This window comes from Gekko japonicus, unplaced genomic scaffold (genome assembly GCF_001447785.1).
Source record: "Gekko japonicus isolate JY-2015 unplaced genomic scaffold, Gekko_japonicus_V1.1 scaffold99, whole genome shotgun sequence".
Classification (NCBI taxonomy): domain Eukaryota; kingdom Metazoa; phylum Chordata; class Lepidosauria; order Squamata; family Gekkonidae; genus Gekko; species Gekko japonicus.
Genome location: NW_015165833.1, coordinates 1,884,816 through 1,912,534, shown reverse-complemented (window position 1 = coordinate 1,912,534; position 27,719 = coordinate 1,884,816). Strand labels below are relative to the sequence as shown.

Below are 27,719 nucleotides of genomic sequence, written 5' to 3'. Positions count from 1 at the left end.
TGCACACACCATTAAGGATCATGACATGGCTTTAATTTGTAACATTTTATATACACAATAAATAGTAGAGGTAGCCGGAAAAATAAAAGGCTTGAAGGGCTTCCTGCTTAAACTCTTTTTGCCTGGTCAGGTTGAGGCAAGACCCATCCTGCTTCCCATTTCCCAAGCTGCTTCTCTCATGCTTTGGGCTGCACTGGGCGTTGTTATGCCTTGTCTCTCCCTCCCCAGTAGGGATGCCAGCCTCCAGGTGGGGCCTGCAGATCTCCTGGAATTAAGAGTTCATCTCCAGACTACAGATACCAGTTCCCCTGGAGAAAAAGGATGCTTCGGAGGGTGGACTCCATGGCGTTGTACCCCACGGAGGTCCCTGTCCTTCGCAAAGTTCCACCTCCAAATGTGCAGGAGTTCCCCAACCTGGAGCTGAGTGGCTAGGGGGAACCTGGCAACCCTATTCCGCAGGATGCTGAGCAGCACAACAATAATCAAGAACTGATCAGGGAAGGTTTTCCCCCCCCCCCCACTTCGCTTCTTGACTTCCTCCTCTTTACAGTCCGTCTATGGTCTGGGCAGCTCTTGAACACAGGGTACATGGAGCCGGTCTGCTGCCCAACAGCCTCTGTTGGCCTCCCCCAGAAATGCACAAAGCAGCTCTCGTTTCTGCCCTGCTCTCTCTCACACGCACAACAGTAGCCCTGCTCACATGTTGCAGTGAACACACATACATACATATGGCCAGGTTTTGCCTCCATCTGTTTGTAAGAAAAAGCAGTGCAATCCTATGCAGAGCAGCTCTAGACTAAATCTATTGGATTCCATGGGCTTGAACTGGAATAACAGCATAGGATCGCTCCATCATTCTACTTGCTGATGACTGCAGAAGAGGAATGAATGAGCAGTGCAAGAGGATCCCAGAATGGAAGCAACAACAGCAACAAGGGTGTTAGAAGAGGAGTGTTCTAGGAACATCAGCGTGTCCCTGTTTCAACCAGTTAAGCACTGGTGGATCTGCAGAGTAAAGTTGTCCTGGGGAAAGCAGCTGGCACCTGCCAGAGGGCTCCTCTATTAGAGTTCTGTTTTTGTGGCCCTTTTGGCATAGCACAACATTGCTCTCAACTGTTGTTAGGCTGAAACACGAAGAATGGAAGAAGAGGGGATGAGCCTCAGTCTGAATAAAAACCATGAAAACCCCAACGTGATTCAAGAGAATAAACTTTCTGAGCTGCTCCCTAGGGAGCCATTGCTGGGACTCTGTGCACGTCCTGTTGCAGCTAGTGCCCCAGGTTTCTTCATATCTGCATCTGCATGATGCTAGGGACACACAGGGCCTGGGATGTGGTGAGCAGCAGAGACAATGCAGAACTCTGATGATGAAGGTGATGGGGGGGGGTAGGAAACGGGAAAGCTCTAAGACCACCCACTGAGGCTTGATAGCCTCTGGGCCACCCCTTAAGGCCTGGGGGCCTAACGGCAGGGAGCAACATGAGAAAATTCATCATTGGCATCGCGTTTGGTGGCCTCCGATAGGAGCTGCAGGGAACAAGAAGAATCAAAGATCTGACTACTTCTGGTGAGTCTATTCTGCTGGATTGTTGGTAGAACAGAGAGTACCATCCTGGGAACACCAACTCCATGTGCTTGAGATCCCCAGAGAATGAAGGCAGAGGGCACAATGGTAATCAGACAGCACTTCCCTCATGGAGACGGAGGGCTACAACTGCAAGCAGGAGCAACATTGCACCCCTCCAATGCCAGCCAGATACTACAACCTTCAAAAGTTGCTCAGATCTTCATCCCCATCAATCTTTACACCCTGTAGTAATGGGAAATCCACCAGGGCCCCCTCCAGGAAGATGGCTTCCTCTTGGAAACTGCAACTATGTGCCCCAGCTGGCTGGCTGCCATGAAACCACAGGTTCTCGTAGGGCTCTGGGCTGGGCATCAAGTCACCCAGAAGTGGCTGTGTAGAGTTGGAGCGCAAGTAGAGAGAGGACGGTGCTTCCTGCTGGCTATGGTAGCTGTCCATGAGCACCTTGGCATACTGGACGGACTCTGAGCGGTTTACGTGAGATGCTGGCTTGGGGCTGCTAGTTGGCACAGGAGCACCAGCATTCGAAGGCTCTGACCATGGACCATCAAGCAGGGGCTTTGGTGACTCACTCTTCTCACAGGAGAAGCCTTTCTTCTTATCCTTTTCAAGCATTAAGATGGCAGTAATGATGGGACTAAGTTCTCCTGACTTGTTAACCGGGAAGAACTCCTGGGGAGAAGATGGGAAGAAACAGAACAGTTAAAGGAAGCAGCCCAGAGCTCAACATATAGCCCAGAACTGCCCACCTAGGTCAGAGCAGGGGGCCATCTAAGTGCCATCTTGTCCAAGTTTGGGGATCAGGTTCCTCAGGAAAAGTCCCATGCCATCCCATGTTAAGACCCCAAATTCTGCAGAGGCAGACTGCCTCTGAACATGGAGGATTTGCACAACAGCCACCAACAGACTTATTTCTCCATCTGTTCAACAGGACCAACACAACAGGTGTTTCCCATTTCAGGCCCTCATCACCAATCTCTGTGGTGGGTGGCTGTGGAGGTTTTGTGTCTCACTGCAGAGTCTCATCTATAGGCTGATGGGGGGGGGGCATATGCATGCAACATCGCAGTTTCCCAGCTGTGCCTCCACCAGCAGAAGCATTGAATTGTAGGTAAGAAGAGCACTGAAATTGCAGTTGATTGACTGGAAAGGGAGCAGCAGCTGGCCTAGCTGCAGAGTTGACATTATTACCTCTTGCAGCACTGCCGGAGCCCATTTGCCGAGACTGCTGTTGGCTGGATCGGGGACGGTGGGCCAGAACTGCAGCTTCATCCTGTGGATCACAGGGGAGAGAAACCAGCTGAAACTTGGGGGAGTGGTAGCATTCCCAAAGACCACTGGCCTCTCTGCGAAGAGTGTGGCCAAGAGAGTCATTGATCTGTGGGCTGTTTTCAAAGCCAAGCTCTGGCTATCCATGCTCTGAAGCTAAAGACAGCCCTGCCACCACCACCTTCGCACTTCATCCCTTCTCCACCACTGGTCCTTCTTCCGTTCTCCTCTGTATCTTCTGCCAGGCTACATTCTCCATACCCCAAAGCATCATCCCTGCTGGGCCAGTTTTTGCAACAAGCCAAAGGGCAGCCAGCATGTCACAGGCATGCTCATCTTGCTGCTCTGTAGTCCTCCAAAAGTACCACAACACCCTCTTTGCTCAGAGATGATGACCACATGTACCCCATGGGGTGCCCACCAGTATCATATCACTTCTGGTGCTCTGGAGAACTCCTGCCTCCCTCTGTCCTCAGTGGCCTTCTTCCTGTTTCTGCCTGCTGGAAGGTGCAGTCAAATCACAGCCTATTTATGACCACCCCCTTAGGTTTTCAAGACAAGATATGAACAAAGGTGATCTGCCATTGCCTGCCTCTGCATAGTAATGCTGGACTTCTTCAGTGGTCTGCCACCCAAGTACTAACCAGGGCTGACCCTGCTAAGCTTCCTAGATCTGATGAGACTGGAATACCCAGGGCCATCCAGGCCAGGGTATTCCTGCCTAAGACGCACCAATTCAGCAAAACTGAATCCAGTAGCCAGCCCTTCTTCCTGTCCTGCTGCACCAGAGTCTCTCCTGGTCCACCTTCATCGCTCGCATGCCACTCCTTGACCTCTCCTTGTCCTAGGCCCACTGAGCAGGCTTTCTCTCTCTCTTCTGTGTCTACACAGCACCCAGATCTTCAATAAGAGTCTGTATCTTCTAGCTCCTTCCCATACTCACTTTTTGCTCTTGTGGAAACAGATGACGAGGATGATCAGCATGACCAAGAGCAGAACGATAAGTAGATACGCAAATGAAATGTCCATGTCATCTGGAACAGAGAGCAAAGTATTAGCAGGTGGCAGGCACCTACTCCAGGGGCCAATATGTGGAGAAGGAGAGCAGCTGGGCCCTTTGAACTGAGCTGGTTCACACATGCATGCCCTCTGTTTCTGGAGTGCAGCATTCAGTGGGACATGGGTGGATGAATCATCACAAACAGAACTTTTCGGTTGCCAGAAACTCAACTGATCAAGAGGACCTTTTGAAGACTCCAAAAGGCTCAAGGCTGACAATTCATTTGAGGGTTCCCTTCTTGGTAACCACATTGTCACTGTCACTTCTATGCTCAGTTGGGAAATTACACACACACACACGCAAACACAAACACATTCTCTTTTCAATAACCATCTGTATTTGACATCAGAATTGAATACTGCAGTGCGTTAAGATTTCATGCCTAAACATTGAAATATACAACTCCGCAGAAAGGTTATAGTCACTTGCAGAGCCTGGCACGCCTTCAAATCAGGTATTTCTGTTTAGGACCTAAAGTTAGCAGGGTACTGGGAAAAAAATCTGGCAAGTGATGCAAAACCATGGTCACTAAGGGCCAAGGTACACATTGTGATTTTCAACATGATGTATCAGAATTCCCCAGCCTGATTTTGAATGAATCAGTCAATTATCCACTGAGAATTTCCTGCTGGAACTCATTTCACAAGTACGTGGGTCCATGATTTGGATCAGGGCTTGTGCGCCCCTTCCTTCCTATGCTGTTTTCCTGACCCAAAATGTCCCTGGAGGTGCTATTTGCCCTGTTGGGTAGGGGGCCTGCAAAAGTAGCCCATCAGTATACATGCAGCTTCTATTCCTTGTATACTGTCATCCTGATCTGAATCAGGGCCCCATGTGCTTGGCCAAGGGGATTGGTTTGTGGCTAATTGATTCAAAGCCTGGCCCCATCGGGGCCCCATGTGCTTGGCCAAGGGGATTGGCTTGTGGCTAATTGATTCAAAGCCTGGCTAAGGACACACCAGGCACACCACTCCAAGACACATAGCTTGGCCCTGATTCACGGATCTCTCTCGTTTCATGGCTTGGCAGCGCTCTCCTTACCTGTTCCTTTGGTGTAGAGCATCAGGATGGTTCCATTGGTGCTTCCACCCATGGTGGAGGCCATGATGTGCACTTTGTACATCATCAAAGGCCTGAGACCTGTGATGGTGAGTGTGTTCACAGAGGAGTTCACAACGGCACCTAGAGAGGAAGGCAGCCAGTCTTAGCCAAACCAGCATGGAAGGAAGCACAGGGTGCGTGGGGGGGGGCAAATTTGGGGAATGCTCTGTGTGGGGGCGCTGAAGCAGAACTGCCAGTGGGTGGGACTTGGCATTTAGTATAGATCGCTTGTTTCCCTCCCAAGTGTGGAGGAAAACAATGATGCAAGTGGCACTTGAACACACAAGAAGCTGCCTTATATGGAACTGGACCCTTGGTCCACTGAGGTCAATGTCTACTCAGACTGGCAGCAAGCTCTCCAGGCTGTCAGGATGAGGTCTTTCACATTACCTACTGCCTGGTCCTTTTCAACAGGAGATGCCACGGATTGACCATGGGATCTTCTGCATACCAAGCAGAGGCTTTTCCACTGAACCACAGTCCCTCCCCAGATCAGGGCCTGGGAGAGAAGCCATGGCAAGACCAGACACAGGAAGGTCCAGGGGAAAAAGGAATGAAGAATTGGGAAGAACAGAGAAAGGGAAAGCCTTACTGGACTGATCGGCTCCAGAAGGTAGAGCTGTGGAACTGCTGCTCTGTCCCATGGTACTGATGCTATGGAGCCCTGCAGGGTTCCATCTTGTTTCCCGTGCTGTTTAATGTCTACATGAAAATGCTGGGAGAGATAATCAGGGGACCTGGGGGCACCAATATGTGGAAAACACCCAACTCTGATTCTCCATAATGGCTGACTCAGGTGGCTACGTGGTACTTCTTAACAAATGCCTGAAGACAGTATTGGGATGAAAGAAGGCCAATAAACTGAGGTGCTGTTGGCTAATGACAAAGTTGCTTGAGGACTGAGGAGTTATCCTGTCTTGAAGGGGGCTGCACTCCCCCTAAAGGAGTCGGTTTGTAGCCTGGGGGTGCTGCTGGATCCTGGCCTACAGTTGGAGGCCCAGATCTCCCTCTGTGGCACATAGTACCTTTTATTGGCTGCTGTTGATATGCTAGTTATGGCCGTCCCTCAAAAAGCATGGTCTGGTCATGTGATTCATTCTCTGCTTACATCCAGGTTAAAGTATGGTAATGTGCTCCACCTGTGTCTGCCTTTGGAAACAGTCTGGAAAACTCAGCTGGTCAAAAATGTGGCAGCCAGGCTACTGACAGAGTTGGGGTACAAGGATCATATCACCCTGGTGTTGACAGATCTGCCCTGGCTGCCTATTATGCCCATCCAGGCATAATTTAAAGTGCTGGTTCTTACCTTTATGGCCCTAAATGGCTTGGGGCCAGGGCACTGAAAAGACTGCCTTCCCCCCATATTGTCCATCCCACCAGTTAAGATCAGCCACACAAGCCCTGCTCTCTGTGCCCCTTCTCTTCAGAAGTGAGTTGGGTGGCAACCAGAGACAGGGTCTTTTCAGTAGTGGCACCTGTCCTACATGGAATGCCCTTCCCCTTGAAGCTCACCCGGTGCCTAACATTACTCTCTGTTAGGCACCAGACCAAAACATTTCTGTTTACCCACCCAAGCATTTAATTAAGGGATTGATCTTTTTTATCACCATTTTTATAGTTGGTTTTAGTCTGTCTTAATGATCTCCTTATGTTTCTATGCTCTCATTGGTTTCTAATACTGGATTTTAATTGTTTAAAAGTTAAACATTTTATGTTTTTAATTATACTTTACTCTGTAAGCAGGTTACCTGGAGAGGCCACTCTGAAAAATACTCTGAAAAAATAAATAAATAATGCATCTTCCCCCTCTCTGCGGTTCTCCCAGCCTGAGAGCTGCACTTTGGCTGCAGCCATCAGTATGTCAAGGGCTGGGGTGCAGGCAGAGGGAAGTCCAAGTTCAGTCTGGGGTCTTAAGCCAAGAGGAGCAGAGCAGGAATCAAGAGAGAAAGTTCAAAACACAAACCGGGAGCAAGGTCATTCAAAGCCAGAGTCAGAAGCCGGAGGAGGTGCAGGAATGAAGTCTGGGAACAGGAGGCGGAGTTGATGCAAGGCTTCGCAGAGTTGACGGGTTTGCTTCCCCAAAGAAGCCAGCCTAGAGCCTGCATCTAAATAGCCCTCTGCTGCTGTTTCCAACTAGCACAGCGGCACTAGCAGCCAAGCGTCTGTCCAAACTCAGGACTAACTGACTGTCTGCTCCGCAAACAAGCTGCACGTCGCCTGGTTGCTAAGTCCTGGCGGAGTCAGTCTCATAAGCGAGCAACTCGCAGGGGCGAGTCAGGAGGGGTTTCCGCCTGTAGCTGCTCCTCATCAGCTGTTGCTGTGCCAGGTGCTAATGCGGGCAGTGATGGCAAATTGCTGATGTCTGAAGCTTCAGAGGGGCCAGCTGTGAGTTCTGCTGAAGCCGGCAACATCCCCTCCTCCACACCCATGACACAGTAAGCAGTAAGGACCACCAACAGGGAAAACAGTGGCTTCCTGGGGCCATTTTAGGTTGGGAAGCCCAGCACCTTTGCCCAGTTGGCAAGGAGGAAGCCAGGACACTAAAAAAATTTAGTGAATCTGGCATGTTTGTAGTCTGGATCCACACTACTGAAAGGGGGGAAAGCCTTAAGCTCCCAGGATGCTGCACTTCTGATCTGAATCCCAGCCTCCCCAAACCTGGGATCTGAGTTCCCATCATGTAGCCTCAGGTGAAACCTTGAGGAAGCCACGTGGACTTTGTTGCATGCAGATTGGCCCTTGGAGTCCAGAGACTGCCCTGCACAGAGCTGAGCAGCTTATCCTTCCCTCTGGTGGAAAATAGGAGTAGCAACATGTTTGAGGGCTGTGCAAGAACCAGTGGGGTGCAGTGGTTAGAACAGCAGCCTATATTCTGGGAGACCTGGGTTCAAATCTCTACTCAGTTGTGAACCTTGCTGGGTGACCTTGGCCAGTGAACCCAGCCTACTCCACAGGGTTGCTGGGAGGATCAAATGGAGAAAAGAAGAACCATGCATGCTGTTCTGAGCTCCTGGGGTGAAGGGGAGGATGCGTCTATATGGAGAGATGAAGGGATTGAACCGTAGGTGGGACTCACTGCTAGGGTTGCCAGGTCTGGGTTGGAAAATACCTGGAAACTTTGGGGGTGGAGCCAGGAGAGGGCGGGGTTTGGGGAGGGGAGGGGCTTCAGCATGGTACAATGATATAGAGTCCACCCTTCAAAGCAGCCATTTTCTCCAGGGCAGCTGATCTCTGTCATCTGGAGATCAGTTGTAAAAGCGGGAGATCCCCAGGCCCCACCTGGAGGCTGGCAACCCTACTCACTGCTCATGTCATCATTGAGGCAGATCCAGAAGATGGTGTAGTTGGTGATGAAGCCATTGCGCAGTTCCAGAGGGATGGGCTTCCAGTGAAGCTGGGCTGTTGTCTTGCCGATGCTGCCTGGGTAAAGTTTGGGACTGTCAGAAGGAGCTGTAAGGGGAGAGGGTTGTTAATAGCAGACCGTAGTACAAGAGGACGTGTGGTTTCAGTGAGGCTTGGCAAGGCAAAGATATACCCAAATCACCTGTGATTAGGTCCACAGCTCAGAAAATGTGATGTGTCTGAGCATGTGCAGAGTGTCTGCTGAGTAACCACAGGGGACTGTGGCATCCAGGAAAGGTTATCCCCAGAGTTTCTCCTTTTAAAAATTAGGCAGTGGGACCCAGAAATAGCTTGTGGGAGAGTCTTTTTCCTTAGGTATCTCTACTTCCCACTCCAGTGTCAGTACGATCAAGGGGCTGGATCTCACCGATCCATTTCGCTGACAAGATGCAAGCAGCCTTCAAGGGATGCAATAGGTACGGGTAGATCTCTTTGCACCAAGGGAAAAGTGCTACTGTGGTGCACGTTGGGACAAAGGTGATGCACATTGGGACAAAAAAAAATGCCAGCTTCAAGTACAGGCTGATGGGGTCTGAACTTGCTGAGACTGAGAGGGAAAAAGATCTTGGGGTTGTAGTGGATAGCTCAATGAAAGTCACAACCTGGTGTGCTGCAGCAGTGAAAATAGCAAACTATATGTTAGGAATTATTAGGAAATGGATTGAAAATAAAATGGCCAATACTGTAATGTCCCTGTGTATAGTTTTGGTCACAGTATCTCCAAAAGGACAATGCATCGCTGGATGAAGTACAGCAGAGGGCTGGGTAACCAAGATGATTAGGGGGTTGGAGCACCTTCCCTATGAGGAAAGGCTGAAGAGTCTGGGACTTTTCAGTTTAAAAAAGGGCGATATGATAGAGGTTTATAAAATTATCCATGGGGTGGAGAGAATTGGCAAAGAGAATTTTTTTCTCCTACTCCCAAAATACTAGAACTTGAGGGCATCCGATGAAGCTGATGGGCAGTAGGTTCAGAAAGGAAAAAAGGAAATACTTTACACAGAGAGTGATTAAAATGTGGAATTTGCCGCCAGAGGATATAGTGATGGCCACAGGAAAAACCAGCTTTAAAAGGGGGTTGGATAGATTCATGGAGGATGAGGGAAACCTCCATATTCAGAAACACTAATCTTCTGAATCCCGGAGCCAGAAGACAACTTCGGGGGAAGGCCTCCGCCTCTATGCCCTGTTGTTGGTCCTCCAGAGGAAGTGGTTGGCCACTGTGTGAGACAGGGGGTTGGAGGAGATGAACCATCGGTCTGATCCAGCAGGGCTCTTCTTATGTTCTTATGTACCGTTAGTGGAATGGATCTGTTGGATCCAACTCCAAACTTGTAAACAAATAGCAGCAAATAGCAGTTTTATGCAGCCAAGTTCCATCAATCCCCAGTGTGGCAGAGCATCAACATACCTTTTTGCCTGGTGTACACTTCTGTATGCTGGGCCATCCCCACTCCATCGTTGTAGAGGGAGTAGACGGAAATATTGTATCGCTGGTAAGGCTCAATGTTTTCTGGAAGAGAGAAGAGAGAAGCTGTCTGGGGCATGTAGACTTGGAGCCAGACTGGACTGGAAAGCTTGTAAGGAAGAGATGGACTTACAAAGCAGAGACACGACTGCAGAAAGGCAGTAGGAGGCCTGTAAGTTAACCCAGCTGGCCTCTAAGGTCAAGTCATATGTTTATTCATTCATTTATTTACTTCATTTGTATCCCGCCTTTCTCCCCCAATGGGGGTCCCAAAGCAGCTTACACTGTTCTCTCCTCTCCTCCGTTTTATCCATAGGTGAATGTTGATGCTCTTCGGACCTAGTCTGGTCTACTGGGCTGTGTTCAGCTTTGGGCAGCTGATCGTAAATCTCATCAAAACCGCAACCTTTGGTACCAAAATTGGAATCCACAGAAATGCAGCTTAGCCCTGGTCTCTTGCTTGTGCTTGGGTATAGTGACAATGCAGGAATTTATTTTGTCAAATACTTCTAAAAATCTTGTGGTTTATTAAAGGCAAGCCTCCCACCAACGTTGGTCTGTGTGAAGGCTCCAAAACTTGGTCAACTTGCATTACATGTTCACATTAATCAGGTTTAACAACTTAGTTCATTCTTTGGTTAAAGCAGGGCTTTTTTTGTAGAAAAAGCCCAGCAGGAACTCATTAGCATAACTGGCCACACCCAACAGCAGAAACGTATTATCTTATTAGGCCACACCCCTGACAGCACAGGTCATTAGCATATGAGGCCATACCCATGCTACCAGAAGTGTGCTCATCCAGCCACACCCACCTTTTGTTTCTTATTCTGTTTACCTTGTTTGTGGTCAAAACCCACGGCTTTTTTTGTAGCAGGAACTCCTTTGCATGTTAGTCCACACACCCCTAATGTAGCCAATCCTAATGAGTTTCTGCTGTTGGGTGTGGCCTATTATGCTAATGAGTTCCTGCTGGGCGTGGCCAACTTGGGAGCTAGCTGGAACTCCGTTCCTGTGCGTTCCTGCCCCAAAATAGCCCTGGGTTAAAGACTGTCTAAGCACATGACCACAATGGGGGGGGGGGAGAGTTACAGTCAGAGGTGTCACTTTTTCTTTCTCTTTTTTGGTATTTGCGTATGTGTGTGTGCATGTCTGCATATATGTATGTGCTTGCAAGCCTGGAAGTCATGGTGACTTCTGACAACCCCTAGTGGGGCTGGGACTTTTTCAGAGAGGTGGCTTGATTTCCTGCCTCTGCGTCCCAGCCCTGGTATTCCTTGGAGGTCTCCCATCCAAGGACTTGCCAGGGTCGGCCCTGCTTAGCTTCCGAGATCTGATGAGATAGCCTGGGCAATCCAGGTCTGGGCTGAGGCACCCCATTTTCCATTACCCAAACAGAAACAATTCCGAATGGAACTGAGAGCCAAAGCAGACACGCCCAGTAGCAACAGCCACATGTGGTGTATGTCTGATGCATTCAGGTATATGGAGTGTGGACATGAGTTCGCCTTCTCATAACAACAGGTGTGCTCAGGCAAGAGATGCGGAGCTCTTCTCCCTTTGCTACCTGCTGCTCTGTTAGAGCAGGCATTTTCCTTCCTGCTTGGCTCTGATAGCAAAAGGAAGAAAAACACCTGAAGACATGGAGAGGGAGCAGGAATAGGGGGAAAGTGGGAGGGTTCATCTCCTTCAAACCCCAGCACCTCTTTTGATGTACAAATCAACTCCCCCCCCAATAAATGTGGCTGTCCTCATACTTCTCATGGTCTGGACCTTAGAACAGCTATCATGCTTATGGAAGTGGCAGCCACAGAGATGGAGGTGCCTTTGGACATAAACTCAGCCCTTCCCTTTTCTCAGACATAGAGCACCCCTTGTCCTCCCAAACAGAGACCCCCCCTCCCCCAGACCCCCTCCCTCAGCCACCTTGGATCAGGATTTGTTTCTCCTCTCCGTTCTGCAGTTTTGTCCAGCTAATCTCAGCATCATACGAGGGGTCCACAGAGGTCATCCGCTGCCACTCAATGATGTAGCCACTGGTTGGTTTTCCCGGAGGATCCCAGCTCACAAGGATGCTGTTTTCCCCAAGAGGAGAGGCACGGATCCTGGGCACAGGAACACCTACAAAGGCAAACTGTTAGATGGAGACAGCAGAGCAAAGGCTAGCTTGGAAGGGCAGAAGTTGAGGGACCAGGGAGGGATTCTGAAAGTCTGCCTGTAAAGCAGTCACGCCAGAGCTGGCACTTCCCCTGGACACAGCACCATCCTAAGTCCACCACCTGCGGTCTGTGGTCTAGGAAAGTGTTGTGTAGTGGGTTAGCCGCACGGAAGAACCGCTGAGGCACGCATAGTACACAGCACACTTTATTAGTACACAACACGCACACCTACCAACGGCCAAACGGCCGCTTATATACATTCTGGGGAACCCCTGTGGAATCCCATTGGCCCATTCAAACCTCCCGCCAATGTCCCATTGGTTCCCTAGAGGCAGGGTGCAGGAGCCTAGTCCTCATTGTTCTCTGGACTCAAGCTCCACTGAATTGCAGGCGCCCAGTGGCGGTCTGCAGACATAACAGAAAGACCTTCCAACATACAGATGTGAAGTCCCAAACTCAGGAATTGTTTTGTGGGACCCAGTTTCCTTGAGCACAAGTGTGGAGGCTGCAGAGGGAAGCCAGCTTCCAGGTGGGATCTGGGGATCTCCCGGAATCCCCCAAACTGGATCTAGCAAACCTACCCTCCCATCCCCCGCCGGTGGCCAGGGGGGACCTGTCATCCTTAAGTCTGCATGATCTCAGCATTCACCCGCATGGCCTGTGGAACACACCCAACTTATTCCGTAGACATGGCAAAGAGTCCCACTGCCCCTCTTGCTTGGGGAGTCTGTCTGGCTCCTGACTGGTAACCAGGAAGCCCTGGGAATGAATGCAGTTGTATTCTTGGGGCAGCAACAGCAGGGCAAGAGATGCTTAACTATCTCAAAGGGGTTGCCAAGGGGCTGCCCCTGAACCGAGCAGGCTCCTACCTTTCTTCTGAAGTGAGACCTCAGTAGGGGGAGATGTGCCTCTTGCATTGTAAGCCATGAGATAAATTCTCTGTGCTCCAGACGGCAGGGAGAAATTGCAGTGCAACTCTGTGGTGTTACAGATGGTTGACAGCTGTCCATTGTGCTGCCTGGGACTGAGGGTGACCCAATAACCCAGAATTTTGCCCTTGGTCTCCTTTGGTTTCATAGGCTGTGAAAAGAGAAAAACACCAGTGGGAAAGGGGTGCTAATGGACTATGAATGATTTAAAAATGGCCCCCAGAGAAAAGACAGAAGGAGGGTGGACCAGAGGTGCAGATCGACAGCTGTACCACTTTCCACTAACTTCTACCAGTGCCGTGGCTTTGTCCAAGGGATCTGGGCCATTTGGCAAGAGTGGTGGGACTTTGAGGCTAGAGACTCCCAGCTCCCTCCCTCACAATGCTAGACACTTTGACAAATTTAAGACTGCAATGTCCAGGCTGGGAACTTCTTATGCACTGCATGCTGAAAAGAAACCAGGTATCATGGGTATCTGATAGGGCTGCCAACCCCCAGGAGGTGGCTGGAAATCTCCCGCTATTACAACTGATCTGCAGGTGACAGAGATCAGTTCCCCTGGAGGAAACGGCTCCTTGAGAGGCAGGCTCCATAGCATTACGCCCCAGTTGAAGTCCCTCCCCTCCCCAAACCCTGCCCTCCTCAGGCTCCACCCCCAAAATCTCCAGGTATTTCCCAACTCAGAGCTGGCAACTCTAGGATCTGATAGAGGGAGTTTTGACTCCCCCAATTCCAAAGGCCAACCAATTCATTGACATCTCACATTTCGTAGCCTCCCCAAATCTGATGAAGGGAGCCTTGCCTCTCAAAAGCATGTGCCCTGAAGATCTTGTTGGTCTTTAAGGTGCTACTGGACTGAAATCTTGCTCAGGTTACACCAGGGAGGCTCAGACTACACCAGGGAAACCCAAATTCTGCAACCCAAATAAATTATTCAAAGGTGCATAGACACTGGTTTTCTTTGCCTTAATTTTATCTGATTGCTATGGAAGGAGAAACCGTGCTGCCTGCAACTCACTGGGAATCCCATTCAGCCCCTTTCCGCACACTGTTTCCAATCTTCTCCAAAGGACTACAAAGTTGCTTTGACAAAACTGCTTTCACTTGAAAAGAAAAGTGCACTGTCAAATTTGGGTAGAGCCGCACAGCTGTTTGTCTGGTCTTTGAACGTAGACCAGCCAACTGTCCTTTACAGATCCTGGGATAAATCCAGCAAATGGGGGTTTTCTTGCCATGGAGGCATTTGCAGGGTAGGGGGTGGGGGACTTACCTTCCACAGCAGTTGCACCTGTGTTCCCTGTCCAGCTTCCGCAGGCTTCATCTTCCACCAGGCATCAAGCTCCCCTGAAGGTACTGAAGGAGAAAGGGGGGGGGGTGTTGGTGACTGTCTTGACTAGATTGGTTGGCTGTTTAGCATCATGTTTCAATTGTTTTTGTATTTGTGTGTGTGTGTGTGTGTGTCTGCACCTGGAAGTCATGTTGATCTCTGGTGACTGACCCCTACTGGGGGCCTGGAAGATATTCAGAGAGTTGGCTGAATAACGCCTGCCCCTGTCCTCCTGACTTGGTATTCCAAGGAAGTATCCCATCCAAGTACTAACCACAGTTGACCCTGCTTAGCTTCTGAGATCTGAGGAGATTGGGCTTGCCTGGGTTATCCAGGTCAGGGCATCCTGTTTCATTTAGGCCCACAGTCAGGCTATAGGGAAGGGGAGTGACTCAGGAATTGTAGGTGTGTGAGGTAAGGTTAGGCAAACATCTTTAGGTCAGCTTAAAACAGGAAAAAAGTGTACCTTCACTCAGCTTGAAATGACTTGATTTATTAATTTACATTACTCTCAATTTTCCTTGTCAGGTGTCTGAGAGCTCAAGGAAGTCATAGACCCTCAGGGGACAGGGTTGCCAGTTTCCTGGTGGGGCCTGGAGACCTCCTGGAGAATTACAGCTAATCTCCAGATGACGGAGATCAGTTCCCCTGGAGATAGAGTTGCCAGATCTAGGTTGAGAAGCTCCTGGAGATTCAGAGATGGAGCCTGGGGAGGACAGAGACCTCAGTGGGGTATAATGCTATAGAATCCACCCTCCAAAGCATCCATTTTCTCCAGGGGAACTGATATATGTAGTCTGGAGATCAGCTATAATTTGGGGGAATCCCCAGGTCCCAACTGGAGGCTGGCATCCCTACCTGGAGAAAATGGCTTCTTTGGAGGGGACTCTATGGCATTATACCCTTCTGAGATACCTCCTCTCCCCAAACCCCACTCTCTCCAGCCTCCTCCCCCAAATCCCCAGGAGTTTTTCAACTTTGATTTGGGAACCCTATGAGGGGAGCATGGGCTGATATTCCACTCGCACCAGACGGCTTGCATCTCTCTGATGAAACAGTTTTTGCGCTTCACAAAACGTAAAGCAACAGCTTAATGAGAGAACTACTGTGTCCCCAACACTGGGCTTTGGAATGCCCACCTACCATGGCGGCTGTCCTCATGGGTGGTGAAGGTCTTTGTAGGACTCCAGTCGCTCATGTATCTGCCCTCAAATTTCTGGCAGCGCATCTGGAATCGATAGGAGATGCCAAAGAGGAAGCCACAGTGCTGGACTTGCCTGGTGGAGCTGGTGATATTCTGCACCTAGTGGCAAAACACACAAAAAGTCCATCTTTCCCATAGCCTGCCTACGGCCAGCAGCCTGGCTCAGGTTGGCCGCTGTATCCTCAGCCCCTTGAACAGTCTCTCCTAGGCTCCAGTGTCACTGGAAGGGCCTGTGAGCCTAAGCAACCTGGTCTGGGTTGGGAAACACCTGGAGATTTGGGGGGGGGGTAGAGCTTGAGGAGGTTTGGAGCAGCAACCATATGGGACAAATTAAACTGGCATACAGTGGAGTAAGTCCTGACCTGAATGGCCCAGGCTAGCCTGATATCGTCAACTCTTGGAAGCTAAGCAGGGTCAGCTCTGGCTAGGTCTTGGATGGGAGACCACCAAGGAAGTCCAGGTTGCTGTGCAGGGGAAGGCAATGGTAAACCACCTCTGAATGTCTCTTGCCTTGAAAACCCTACAGGGTTGCTCTAAGTTGGCTGCGATGTGACTGCACTTTCTACCACCACCATGGTGTGATTACATGCTAATTGCCGGACTTGCTTTCACTAAACCTGGAAGGGACAGGAACACAGAACAGCAATGGAAGTGTGCAGCTGAGCAAAAGCCCCTGGCTTGCAGGCTGCCAGGGAAGCAGGTGGGAGAGTGAAGTACTGGTGTGTGTGTGTGTGAATTGGTGGGGATGGAGGGTAGCAGAGATGGGTGTCAAGCCTGGACAGGTGTGAAGGTGACAACACAGAAAAGCCTGCCCTAAAGGGGTGCAAAGAGGCACTTGGAGCAATATCCAGGCAAAGCTGAAGTGGCTCTGAGCTGCCACTCACCAGCGTCCATTCCTGGTCACCCTCCGTGCGGTAGCGCAGGTCACACGACTGCTTCATGTACTTGCTGTCTTTGGCTTCCTCCCAGGCCACAGACACACAGTGGGTCTCCTCGGGGATGGACTGGATGGACTGGACAGCTGGGGGGTCCAGCTTGACTGGAATGAGAGGTGAATCGCAAAGTCAAAGCATGGCTGCCTTGAGGGTCTGTAACCTCTCCTGGGCTTCATCTGATGCTCCATCCATGCTCAGCTGTTCTATGAAGAACAGGATTGTAGCCCACTGCAGTGATTGTTGTAGGTATCACCTGCTTTTTACTGCACTGCCCTGAACATTTTATTTACATTTATTTTTTATTAATTTTCAACACTGTTACAACAAAGTTTAGCACTCGTAAGGGTCATAGCAAGAAAGGTTAAAAACATGCTTAAACAAATTTAGCAACTGGCTCAAATAGCGTTTCATGCCAGTCTACCGCATAAGAATATATAAACTTTGGGACATTTTGAGGTCACATAATAATAATAATAATAATAATAATAATAATAATAATAATAATAATAATAATGTAAATTTCTATATACCGGGTTATTCGGAATTATCCCACTGTTTTCTAAGTAGCTAATCATGGGAAACCATACCATCTGGAACCACTTTTGTTATTTTTCCGACTGCACCGCTGATGAGTTATATGAAGTGCGCCCATAAATGAAGCATTCCCAGATTTTCTTTTGCCGGCACATGAGAGTAGGGATATTTTTTTGTTTCCATTTTTGTGCAATTGTTATTTTTGCTAGCATCAATAAGGTAGCTATTAACGTTTCTGTGTTTTTATTACTTACAGATGTCTCCAAGAAAATGGAATCCAGACAACAAGGTAAATTTATATTCGTTATTAGTGAGATTTGTTTTATTATTTGTTCCCAATAGTATTTTATTTGTGGGTAAGTCCACCAGCAGTGAGCGAAATCTGCAGTGGCTCCACAATTTTTCCAGCATTTATTTGAGGTTTTTGGATTTATTTTATGGAGAACTGCCAGGGTCGTATACCATCTGTTTAGTATTTTAAATGAGGTAAATCTAATGTTGAAGATATTTGATGTGTTGCTAGGGGATGACCAAACTGAATTTCATTGTTCTTCTGTGAACGTTTTAGGCAGTCTAAGTGCCATTAAGGCTGATATCTTTGTTCTCTTTTAATAGCAGTTTGTAAAGCTTGCCTATCATTCCTCTTATTTCTCCATCTGAGTTTTAAAAGATTTGTTCAAATTCATTAAGTGGTCTAGAGAATATCATTTGTTTTTGCAGCTTGTACAGGAGGTCTTGAATTTGTAAATATTGAAAACAGAAGATTTTCCCATTTAATTTATTTTCTAATTCCAGTATGCTTAGAGGGTTCTGATAAATCTGACCTAAAGATTTTAAAGAATTCAGGGGTGAAGCCTCGCAGCCTGGTGTAGTGTTAGCTTTAAGATGCTTTATAGCGTCAGCTATTTCTTGGGAAGTGATAATGGAATCTAGAAATTGGTTGTGTTTGGGTGTGAGCTCTTTACACCATTTTTTTCCCTAAGAGTAGTTTTTGAATATTTTTTCTTGAAGGGTTATTAGATGTATATAATTTTTGGTAAAAATCTGCAAAGCAGTCGAGAATTTTCTTCTGGTCAGTATGTCTTTTGTGTTTTGAGTCTCTAATAGAAAAGACCTTACATTCAGAAAGTTTTCGGTTTACTCTCCATTTTAAGATTTTTAAATTTTTAAGGTTTTTCTGCCAAAACTGTTGTTTCAAAAAAAGTATGTTTTTCTGAATTTTAGTTGTTTCTAAAGTTTCTAGAATCCTGCGTTCAGCTAATAGTTCATTGTGAGTTTTTTTATTTCTCGTGTTTTTGTGAAGTGTTTCCAGCCTCTGAATTTTTTGTAACAGAATATTTATGTGTGTTTCTCTTTCTTTCTTTATTCTAGATGCTAAAGCTATCAGCCTCCCTCTAGTCACTGCTTTGAAAGCTTCCCAGAGAGTGAATGTGTCTACCTCTCCATTGTCATTTTCTTTGAAATAGTTGAATATTGTCGTCTTTATGTCCTCCTTGCAAGTGCCCTGAACATTGTGATCCACTTTCTGCACTGGTTAGAGTATACTTTGCCTTAGATGGTTAGTTGTTCACAATGTTTTCTAATTCTGCAATAACTCAGAGTAGCCTGAGCTCATCAAATGTTGGAAACTAAGCAGGGTCAACCAGGGTTAGTACTTGGATGGGAGACCACCAAGAAAGACAAGAGTTGCTATGCAAAGGAAGACAATGGCAAATCACTTTTGCTTATCTCTTGCCTTGAACACCCCATGGTCCTGCGGTTGTTCTAAAGGCCAACCAACCCATCTTACATTTTAAGTCAAATCTAAGCCACAGGTTATGGTTTCAACCTTTAAAGTCCTATGCAGCCAGGGACCTGCATATCTTTGGGACTGTCTCTCCCCACATGTGCCCCGCAGAGCCTTGCGCTCTGCAGGCCAACACCTTCAGGTGGTCCCCAGCCCAACGGACATCCATTTAACCTCAACTAGGGTCAGGGCGTTCTCTGCCTTGGCCCTGGCCTGGTGGAACATGCTCCCATTTGAGATCAAAGCCCTGCAGGACCTGCCACAGTAACTGAGCTGTTCTGTCAGGCCTTTGGCTGAGGTGACAGATGTCTATTACATCTCAGCCTCCCATGCAGAGGAAGAGGAGGAGGAGGAGAGAAGGAGGAGGAGGAGGAGGAGATTGGATTTATACCCTGCCCTTCACTCGGAGTCTCAGAGCGGCTTACAAACTCCTTTCCGTTCCCCTCCCCACAACAGACACCCTGTGAGGTAGGTGGGGCTGAGACAGCTATTTCAGGAACAGCTATAACAGAACTATGGCTTGGCCAAGGTCATCCAGCAGCTGCAGGTGGAGGAGTGGGGAATCAAATCCAAATCTCCCAGATTAGAGTCACTTAGCCACTACACCAAACTGCGATGTGGAGATCTGTTTAGTGATTAGATATCTAGAGGCTCCGCTGAATGATTTTCCACCACAGCATTGTCTACAGGACGATCATTCAACCATCTGATGCCCTAACCAAGACTGTTTTTAGATTGTTTTAATTCTGCTGTAACTATTTTAAGTCTATTTATTATATATTACAGTCACTACATTTGATGAGTTGTGTAACCTGCCCTGAGCCCGCTTGCAGGGAGGCTGGGATATAAATAAAAACAAACAAATAAATGTGATCAACAGAGCCTTGACTCTCAAAAGCCTGGAAATATTTTTAGTCCCTAAGGTGCAACCGGACCTTAATCTTGCTCTTCTACTACGGACCAACACCGCTACCCACCTGAAACCAAATCCAGCAGAATCCCAAATGGAGAATGCTGTTAAAATATTGAAGTAAGAAAACTACACTGTAATTTCATTGTGGGGAAATTAAAGTTTTTGAAAAGTTGCTTGTCATTTTTTCCACCCACAATTCATTTCAAGGTCTCCTGCAAATTAAATGAAAGCCCTTTGTTGCACCCCCATCTGTGTCAACCACCGTCACATACCTAAGTCCATTGGATCTGCGCAAAGGAGCTCTGATTGTGCAACTCCCAGGCCGTTGCGTACCATCACCCGGAAAGCCATCGTTTGATACAACTGGAGGTTTTGGCGAGGAATGGTGCAAGAATTCTGGTCCACCTCTGGGATACAGTCTGGGATGGGATCCAGGAGGAGAGCACACCCACTTTGACTCCTGCATGACCAAGAAAATAGGAAGTCGGTGGAAAGGGGCCATCATAGCCTCAGCCCTCCAACATTTGTGATCCTCAGCAATCCAGACTGACTGAGCAGTGTGGAAGAGAATGAATTCCACAGGGCTGCGGTGCAGTGCAACCTCTAGAGGTATCTATTGTGTGAGTCTTCTCACTCAGCTGGCACTTGCCAGGAAAGTAAACGGTGATTCGGAGGGAAAAGCCTTGTGAGACTCCATGGCACTCACTGTATGACCTCTGGGCCCATAATCTGTGAGATGCAGAGTGTATATATGCAAATTCCACTCTGCATTCTCATAGGTTATGGGCCCAGAGGTCGTGCAGTGAGTGTTATGGCTGAATAGGGATTTAAATCTGGATCTCTCAGTCACTATATAGCCAGTATTCCCCACTAAAACCAGCACAGGTAGGAAAGATATAAGCTCCCTTGCCTTAGTACCACATCAATGTGGTGATGATCTCCAGACACAAAGAGATATGAATGGTTCCCTGTGGGGGTGTTAAAAGCTGGTTGGGAGTGGTAATGGCTGGAAAGGGTGAGAAAGGGTCATGCCACTTTCTGCCTTGAAATAAATGTAAGGTGTAGTGGTTTGCCGCACTTTGTCCTGGACACAACAAAATTCGTAACAAATTAGGGAGCAAGGCTAAGCAGGTCTACTCAGAAGTCAGTCCCATTTTATTCAATAGCACTTATTCCCAGGAAAGTGTCCTGAGGATCACAGCCTTAGTGTGCATGCCTGTGCAAGAACAGTTCAAGTGGGCATGCAAAGTAAAAATGTACACCTGCATACTCTTATTCAGAACAGATGCTGGCAAGCAGTCCAAGCATTTGGTTTTTACACAAGAAATTCTGCAAAATAGCCCAGATCTTCCCCCATTTCATTTGATGCCCACCTTCCCAGTAATTCCCTCTCTTTACCTGAAGCCCTTCAGAGTAGTATGGACTTGGAGGAGGCTGTCCTCTCCTGGGTCCCACTGGCATTTTAGGCTCCTAGTGGTGTCATTTGTGATGCAGGTGAGGTTTTGGGGCTGTGATGGAGGATCTGGATGAAGATCACATGGGAAAAAAGCAGAAGGTGAGAGGTGGAGCCTGGATTCCTGCTTTAGATCTGTTCTATGTCCAAGCCAGGGCTACACCCTGGGATTTACGCTGAAGGCTGGGCTTGAAAACCCATAAACCTGCTAAAAGGGAACAATGCCTCTGCACATAAGTAGAGTGCATCTCTTACACACACAGAGAGAGGGGGGGATAGTGGCAAGGGTGTCAGATTAGGATATGGGAGACCCAGGTTCGAATCCCCACTCTGCCATGGAAGCTTGTAAGGTGACCTTGGCCCAGTCAGTCACATGCTCTCAGCCTAACCAGGATAAATTAGAGGACAGGAGAATGACATAAGCCACTTTGGGTCCCCATAAGGGAGAAAGGCAGGGTACGTAAAAAGCAAACAAGCATACAAATAAATTAATTAATAATTTGCATCCTGGCCTAACTGCCAGACCTCTCTGCTTCTACCCTCCCTCAGTGGTAGAAAGCTGGGCATTTCTAATGAAGAAGAAGAGGAGAAGAGATTGGATTTATACCCTGCCCTTCACTACCCAGAGGAGTCTCAGAGCGGCTTACAAACTCCTTTCCCTTCTCCTCCCCACAACAAACACCCTGTGAGGTAGGTGGGGCTGAGAGAGCTCTGACAGAAACTGCTGTTTTTCAAGAACACCTCTGACAGAACTATGGCTTGCCCAAGGTCATCCAGCAGGTGCAAGTGGAGGAGTGGGGAATCAAACCCGGTTCTCCCAGATTAGGGTCCGTACACTCTGGTGGTATGGGCAAAAGTAATACAGAATATGGTATAAAGAGGGGGAAGCTTGTGGAAGAAGAAAACAAAATAAAAGCAAGAGGTGGGGGTGAGAAACCACTATATACATATAAGAAGATCAAAAATTCTGGTTCATCTTGATGTATTTGGGGAAGCAATGAAGTTCACTGTGTTCAGAACAGAGTTGTATACACCTATTGCAAATCCTGTCTGGCTTTATTTCAGCTGTCAGGAGAGAATGGCCACCCGAGCAAAGGGATCTATGTCCCTGGTTTCTCCCTTCTTCTGGAGAGGGCAACTTGGCTCATTTGCTTAAGGCATGTAGTGCTGAAACCTCAGCAGGTGCCTTTTGGGGGCAGATTTCCCTTACACTGCCTTCCCTAAAGCAATGCAAATTCCGGAGTCCTAGCCTAAGAGTAGACCAGTGCTTACACCCAGCGTGGATCTGTTTCAGGTTCAAGAGGTGCAGTGTCTCCTTCAACACCCAGCAGCTCAGACTGACCACAGTCCTGTTGAGGGGCCCAATGGTGATGCTGGAAAATTCAACCTCATCGCCAAGACTGTCCTGGACACCATGGAGAAGTTGGCCATCCAGTTTCCACATCATCTGGATTTTTCCATCCTTGAGAAAAGGGCAGTGGTTCCTCCAGATGGTGCAATTAGCAGTAACTGTTGCTCCCCAGTGAACAATGGATGAGTCCACCATTAGGTTGCTACATCCGAGGGCTCCTGCAAGGGAAGCCAAGAAGATCACAGGCTGCATCCAGAGGCCTGGGAAAGCAGATCCATACACAGAGAGGCTTGTTGGTTTGGCATGAAAGTCTCTACCCTGCCCCCTCCATGTCCTAGTCCTCCCCGAACCCCAAGGGCACAAAAATCCACATCTTGCGGTTGATATGCTGTTAAAGCCAATGACTGTGGCTCAGAGGGGCTGTGGCTCTGTGGCAAAGCATCTGGTTGGCATGCAGAAGGTCCCAGGTTCAATCCCTGGTATCTCCAGTTAAAAGGTGAGGTGAAAGAGCTGAACCTGAGACTCTGGAGACCCACTGCCAGTCTGAGTAGACAATACAGACTTTAATGGACTGTTTTCGTATGTGTATGAACGTCTCTTTTAGACTCCAGTACCTTAAAGACCAACACGATTTCTAGGGTGTAAGCTTTTGAGAGTCAAAGCTCCCTTAGATGGACATGATGGAGCTTTGGCTCTTCAAAGCTTATACCCTGGAAATCATGTGGATCTTTAAAGTGCTGCTGGACTCAAATCTAGCTCCTCTACTGCAGACCGGCTACCCTCTGAAACTCTTTCTTAGACCCCACAATCATCAGTGTGTATGGGTAGCTGCAAAATAGCCCCAGCTGACAATCCTGCAGTGGTGCCCCAAAACTAAGGTTGCAACCTCTTCGTTGGCAAATACTTGGAGATTAGGCAAGTTGAGCTTGAGGAGAGCAGGGTTTGGGGAGGGTGGGGAGCTCAGCAGCAGGCCCATAGCTACGGTGGGGTATTTTGGGGCTCTGCTCCCTCAAATGGGGTGCATGCTGCAGCCCCCCCCTCCCTTCCCTCCTGTGACATTAAAAGGGCCCTCCAGCTGATTGGTGGGAGCATGTGGCCTGCCAATCAGCTGGAGGGTCCCTTAAATCTTGCAGCAGCCCCTCTCCCTCCCCTCCTCCAAGATTTAAAGGGCCCTCCAGCTGATCAGCGGGCTTTTTAAATCTTGCAGGATGTGAGGGAGAGGGGCAGCTGCCAGCCGCACACCTTCCCTGAATTACAAGCAGTGATTTCACCATGTGGAGATCAGGTGCGGGCAGCCCCCACTAGGAAAAACAGCATTTAAAGGGTGTAGCCATCTCTCTCCCACCCCCTCCCCCTCCCCTGCTGCCCCACAAAATTTCCCCGTGCCCCACCAACCCAAAATTTATGGCTTTGGGGCTACCCAGCAAGGTTCAGTGCCATAAAGTCCACATTCCAAAGCATCCATGGAAGAGGAGAACTGATCTTAATAGTCTGGAGATCAATTGTAATAGTGGGAGATCTCCAAGTGCCACCTGGAGGTTGGCAACCCTATGTCAGCAGAGGTAGTTTTGCAGTTGGACCAGCCCTGGCTAAATTATGACACAGCAAAGTACACACCTCCAGAAAGCAGAAGGAAGGTGACACAGCATGCCAGGAATCTCCTCGGTCGCTTCTTCCTTGTTGCCATGACTTTGTCTCAGGGGGCCTTGCGTTACCTAGAATTTACACAAACATACCGTAACATTTTCCTTTCCTGCAATTCACACACATACATTTCCTGAATCAGTTTGTGATTGGGAAGAGCCATTTTGTTGTGGTAATGAATAATAATGCACCCACACACGCCGTTTGATCTGGTTCCGTGACCAGGTCCCAAAGGGGTGTTTTCTCAGCTCTCCCGTTTAAAGCCGCATTTCCCCCCTGTGTGATCGCTCCTCCGGTGCCAAGCCACTTCCGGTTTAAACCTCCTCCCCGCTCGAAAGCTGCCCGAGGCCGCCATTTATTTTTAGTGTTAGTGGTGTGTGCATAGGTGGAGCTCCACTACCGTGTTTAGAAAACCGACATTTAAACGGTCAGTTGTTTTAGAGTTTAGATGAGTTCGGGATCTCACGGAGGCCATTTTCGGGTCAAACTTTTAAAGGGAAGTCTTTTGTTGGAGGGGTTGGATTGATTCGCCCTGGTGGTTCTGCGCATGCACCATGATAGTTCCCCCCCCATTCTATGGAGGGGCGCCCACTTTTGGGGCCCCAGTCCACCGATGGCCAGCTGGCTGGTGGGGGAGCCCCGCCCCTGAAGAGCCCCGTCATGCCTGGCACAATGACGTCACCTAGAAGTGATGTCATTGTGTGGGGGATGCTCTAGCATTTGGGTTAAAACCATAGAGTTTTTTGCCCAAATGCTAGTGTACCCCCCTGCACAACATGCCTGACATGATGATGTCACTTCCAGGTGATGTCATTGCAGTGCACGTGCTTAGCGCATGCCAGAAGATCCCAGGACCGGGCAGGAGCACCCACTCCAGCAGTCAGGTAAAGACCTGGCAACCCTAGCTGAGAGAGTTCTGAGAGAACTGTGACTGACCCAAGCCTAGGTAACCCAGCTGGCTTCATGTGAAGGAGTGGGAAATCAAACCCACACCTCCACATGAATAACCGGGAGACCTCCCGGAATGCCCGGGAGGGTTGACTTTTGGATGGGCAGAATGTCAGCTATGCTACCATGATGTTTATGGGCAGGAGTACATTTGCTTGACCTGTGTACCAACTGCTGCTGCATTCCTTCGTTCCTTATTATCTCTGACCTCGTAGGCTGCCTGTGTAGTGTCTTCCCATCAATTACCCGTGGGACTAGTTTCAATTCCCAGCTTTGGCTTTAAGGGCCTGGGGCCCCATTCTCCCACATGTGGGAGTCAGGCCAATTGGCCTAGGGATGGGTGTGTGTTCATACGAATGCCCTATATCTCATTATGCTTGTAGGAACATAGCCATTCCTAACAGTGACGATGTTACTGCCTCTATAGCCCTGGTAATAAAGTATAACCTTATGATAAGCATGTACTCAATTGTTTGGCTGTGGAACCTTACAATATGAAGGCATAATAGCATATCAGAATTGTGTGTTTTGTTTTAACATGGTGTTTTTCCATGTTTACTCAACCTCCAGGTGGGGCCTGGAGATCTCCCAGAATTACAGCAAGAATCTGGAGAGTTTATTTAGTCCTCCCAAAATTTTCTATTAGAGTAGTCCTCCCAGAATTTTCTATTAGAGTAGTCCTCCCAGAATTTTCTATTAGAACATTTTCTATTAGAAAATTCTGGACCAAGATAGTGAAACGTATAAAATTAATAACAGGTGCTGAGGTTTGCACGCTCCCAGAGACCATATTGTTGAATCTTTGGAATGACTCTAATATATGCTCCCCAAACAGAAATCTAATTGGTGTTTTATTGACAGCTGCAAAATCTGTAATAGCATCCAACTGGAAAACTGTTCATCCGCCAACCATCACACAGTGGCACTGTAAACTGTGGGATTATTTTATAATGGAGAAGATAGCAGATCAAGTTTCATTGTCAGAGACTATTCGTTATAACTCCAAATTTGTGGAACAATGGTTTCCAGTGTTAGAATACTTGACGTGCAGTGACACATTAAAAGAAGTGGTGCAGTTAAAGCAATATTATACTATATTAGCACAATTTTGAACTGTCAATATCAGATTAATTATCTCTGCAATACTATTCTTTCCTCTGTTCAATTCTTGGTAATTGTAAATTCATTGGTTTACCTATAGAATGTACAATATATGTTTGTTGTATGCTTGCTAAGGTAGAATAAAAATATTAAGTTAAAAAAAATTGGTCCTCCCAGAAGCATCTTCCAAAACAGACGTGGAACTGCATGCCAACATTTCAATCAAATAAAGAGATAAGATTGGTATATGCTTAACATGGATGAACATGTACAGTTGCCAGCCTCCAGATGGGGCCTTAAGATCTCCTAGAATTACACCTGATCTCCAAACTACAGAGATCAGTTCCCCTGGATAAAATGGCTCCTTTGGAAGGTGGATTCTATGGCATTGTTCCCCTTTAAGGCCCCTTCCCCCACAGACCCTGTCCTCTTCAGGCTCCACCCCCAAATCTCCAGGAATTTCCCAACCAAGTGTTGTCAAACCTAGCCGTGTAGTCCAATTTGGACATGGAGTTAGAATTCTGGTTAATGGAGGTGGTATCCATCCCCCCCCCCCCATGCTGTTGTCCTGGTAGATATCCCCTTTTTGAGCTATTATTAGCCCCAGAAGTGGAGGGAGGGGGAGATAAGTCCTTGTTGTCCTTACTGGATACAATAGCAGCCCGGCAGGGTGTGTGTATGTGGATTATTTTCTTGAAAATGGTGCAGAGGAGAGGATTGACTCTCCTCCCATACTGCCAGGGCACAGGACTAAATTGATCCACATGACCAGTGGCTATTTTTATGGTTTGAAAATGAGTAATCTGACCCTTTAGTCAAACCTATGCACAGTAATCAAAATGGCTCAAATGAATGTCAATAGAATAAAACATTAGACAACCTCCCCCTTCCAAGTTGACAGAGATGTAACAATTCGTTGGCCCCATAATTGCCAACAAATGTATCAAGGGCTTCATTTGACACCAACGGGCTTGGAGACTATAACATACATGCACAGTTTAGCAGCGCACCTGGCCCCTTGCCCACTTGGACATCAGCTTGGCAGGCAAGAGGCTATACCCCACTCTGTAAGCACGAACAAAACCAGGACTAGGATCCCTCTCAAAACTCACCTCAGCTCAGGATCCTCCAACACCATGAGAATGCTCCACACAGAGGACCAGAAGCGAATCAATGCACTGCTTCCTTACTGCCCCCCCCCCCCGATTTATTCCTCAAAATGAAAAGCAAAGGCCAACCACCGGGAGCCGTTAGTTTCTCTGTTGCACGCTCTCTCTCTCTCTGTCTCTTTGTTACTGCAAGCAAGGAGGTTGCAAAAGCCTTCTCCAGAGGCGTGTTATCTGACCAACTGTGTCTTGCAGGAAGCTCTGTGGCTGGCACACTCGCCTTGCAGCACTGTGTGAGGTAGCTGGCCCCTGCCTCAACTTCCCTAACCCGCACTGTTTTACAGGGGCCTTACACAGCCCTGGCAGTGTGGCAATCCTCACTTTTGCTGTTACATACTGGGCTTCTCAGAAGAGAGAGAGAGAGAGCTATCCGGGTGTTCTTCGGGG

The 27,719-nt window shown here is 48.2% G+C and overlaps 1 protein-coding gene across 1 annotated transcript; it reads right to left on the bottom strand.

Annotated features, from left to right (window-relative positions):
• Positions 1 to 425: 425 nt before the first annotated feature.
• Positions 426 to 27,353, bottom strand: CSF3R (colony stimulating factor 3 receptor). Its single transcript, XM_015410882.1, has 16 exons — positions 27,279 to 27,353; positions 24,091 to 24,188; positions 22,395 to 22,691; positions 21,068 to 21,191; positions 19,942 to 20,129; positions 16,386 to 16,540; positions 15,441 to 15,600; positions 14,241 to 14,323; positions 12,911 to 13,121; positions 11,809 to 12,003; positions 9,829 to 9,930; positions 8,319 to 8,465; positions 4,956 to 5,096; positions 3,798 to 3,888; positions 2,777 to 2,858; positions 426 to 2,257 (listed from the first exon to the last, which is right to left on the bottom strand). The coding sequence occupies exons 2-16, from the start codon at positions 24,158 to 24,160 to the stop codon at positions 1,769 to 1,771; spliced, it is 2,535 nt and encodes an 844-aa protein (XP_015266368.1). The 5' UTR covers positions 24,161 to 24,188; positions 27,279 to 27,353; the 3' UTR covers positions 426 to 1,768.
• Positions 27,354 to 27,719: the final 366 nt, after the last annotated feature.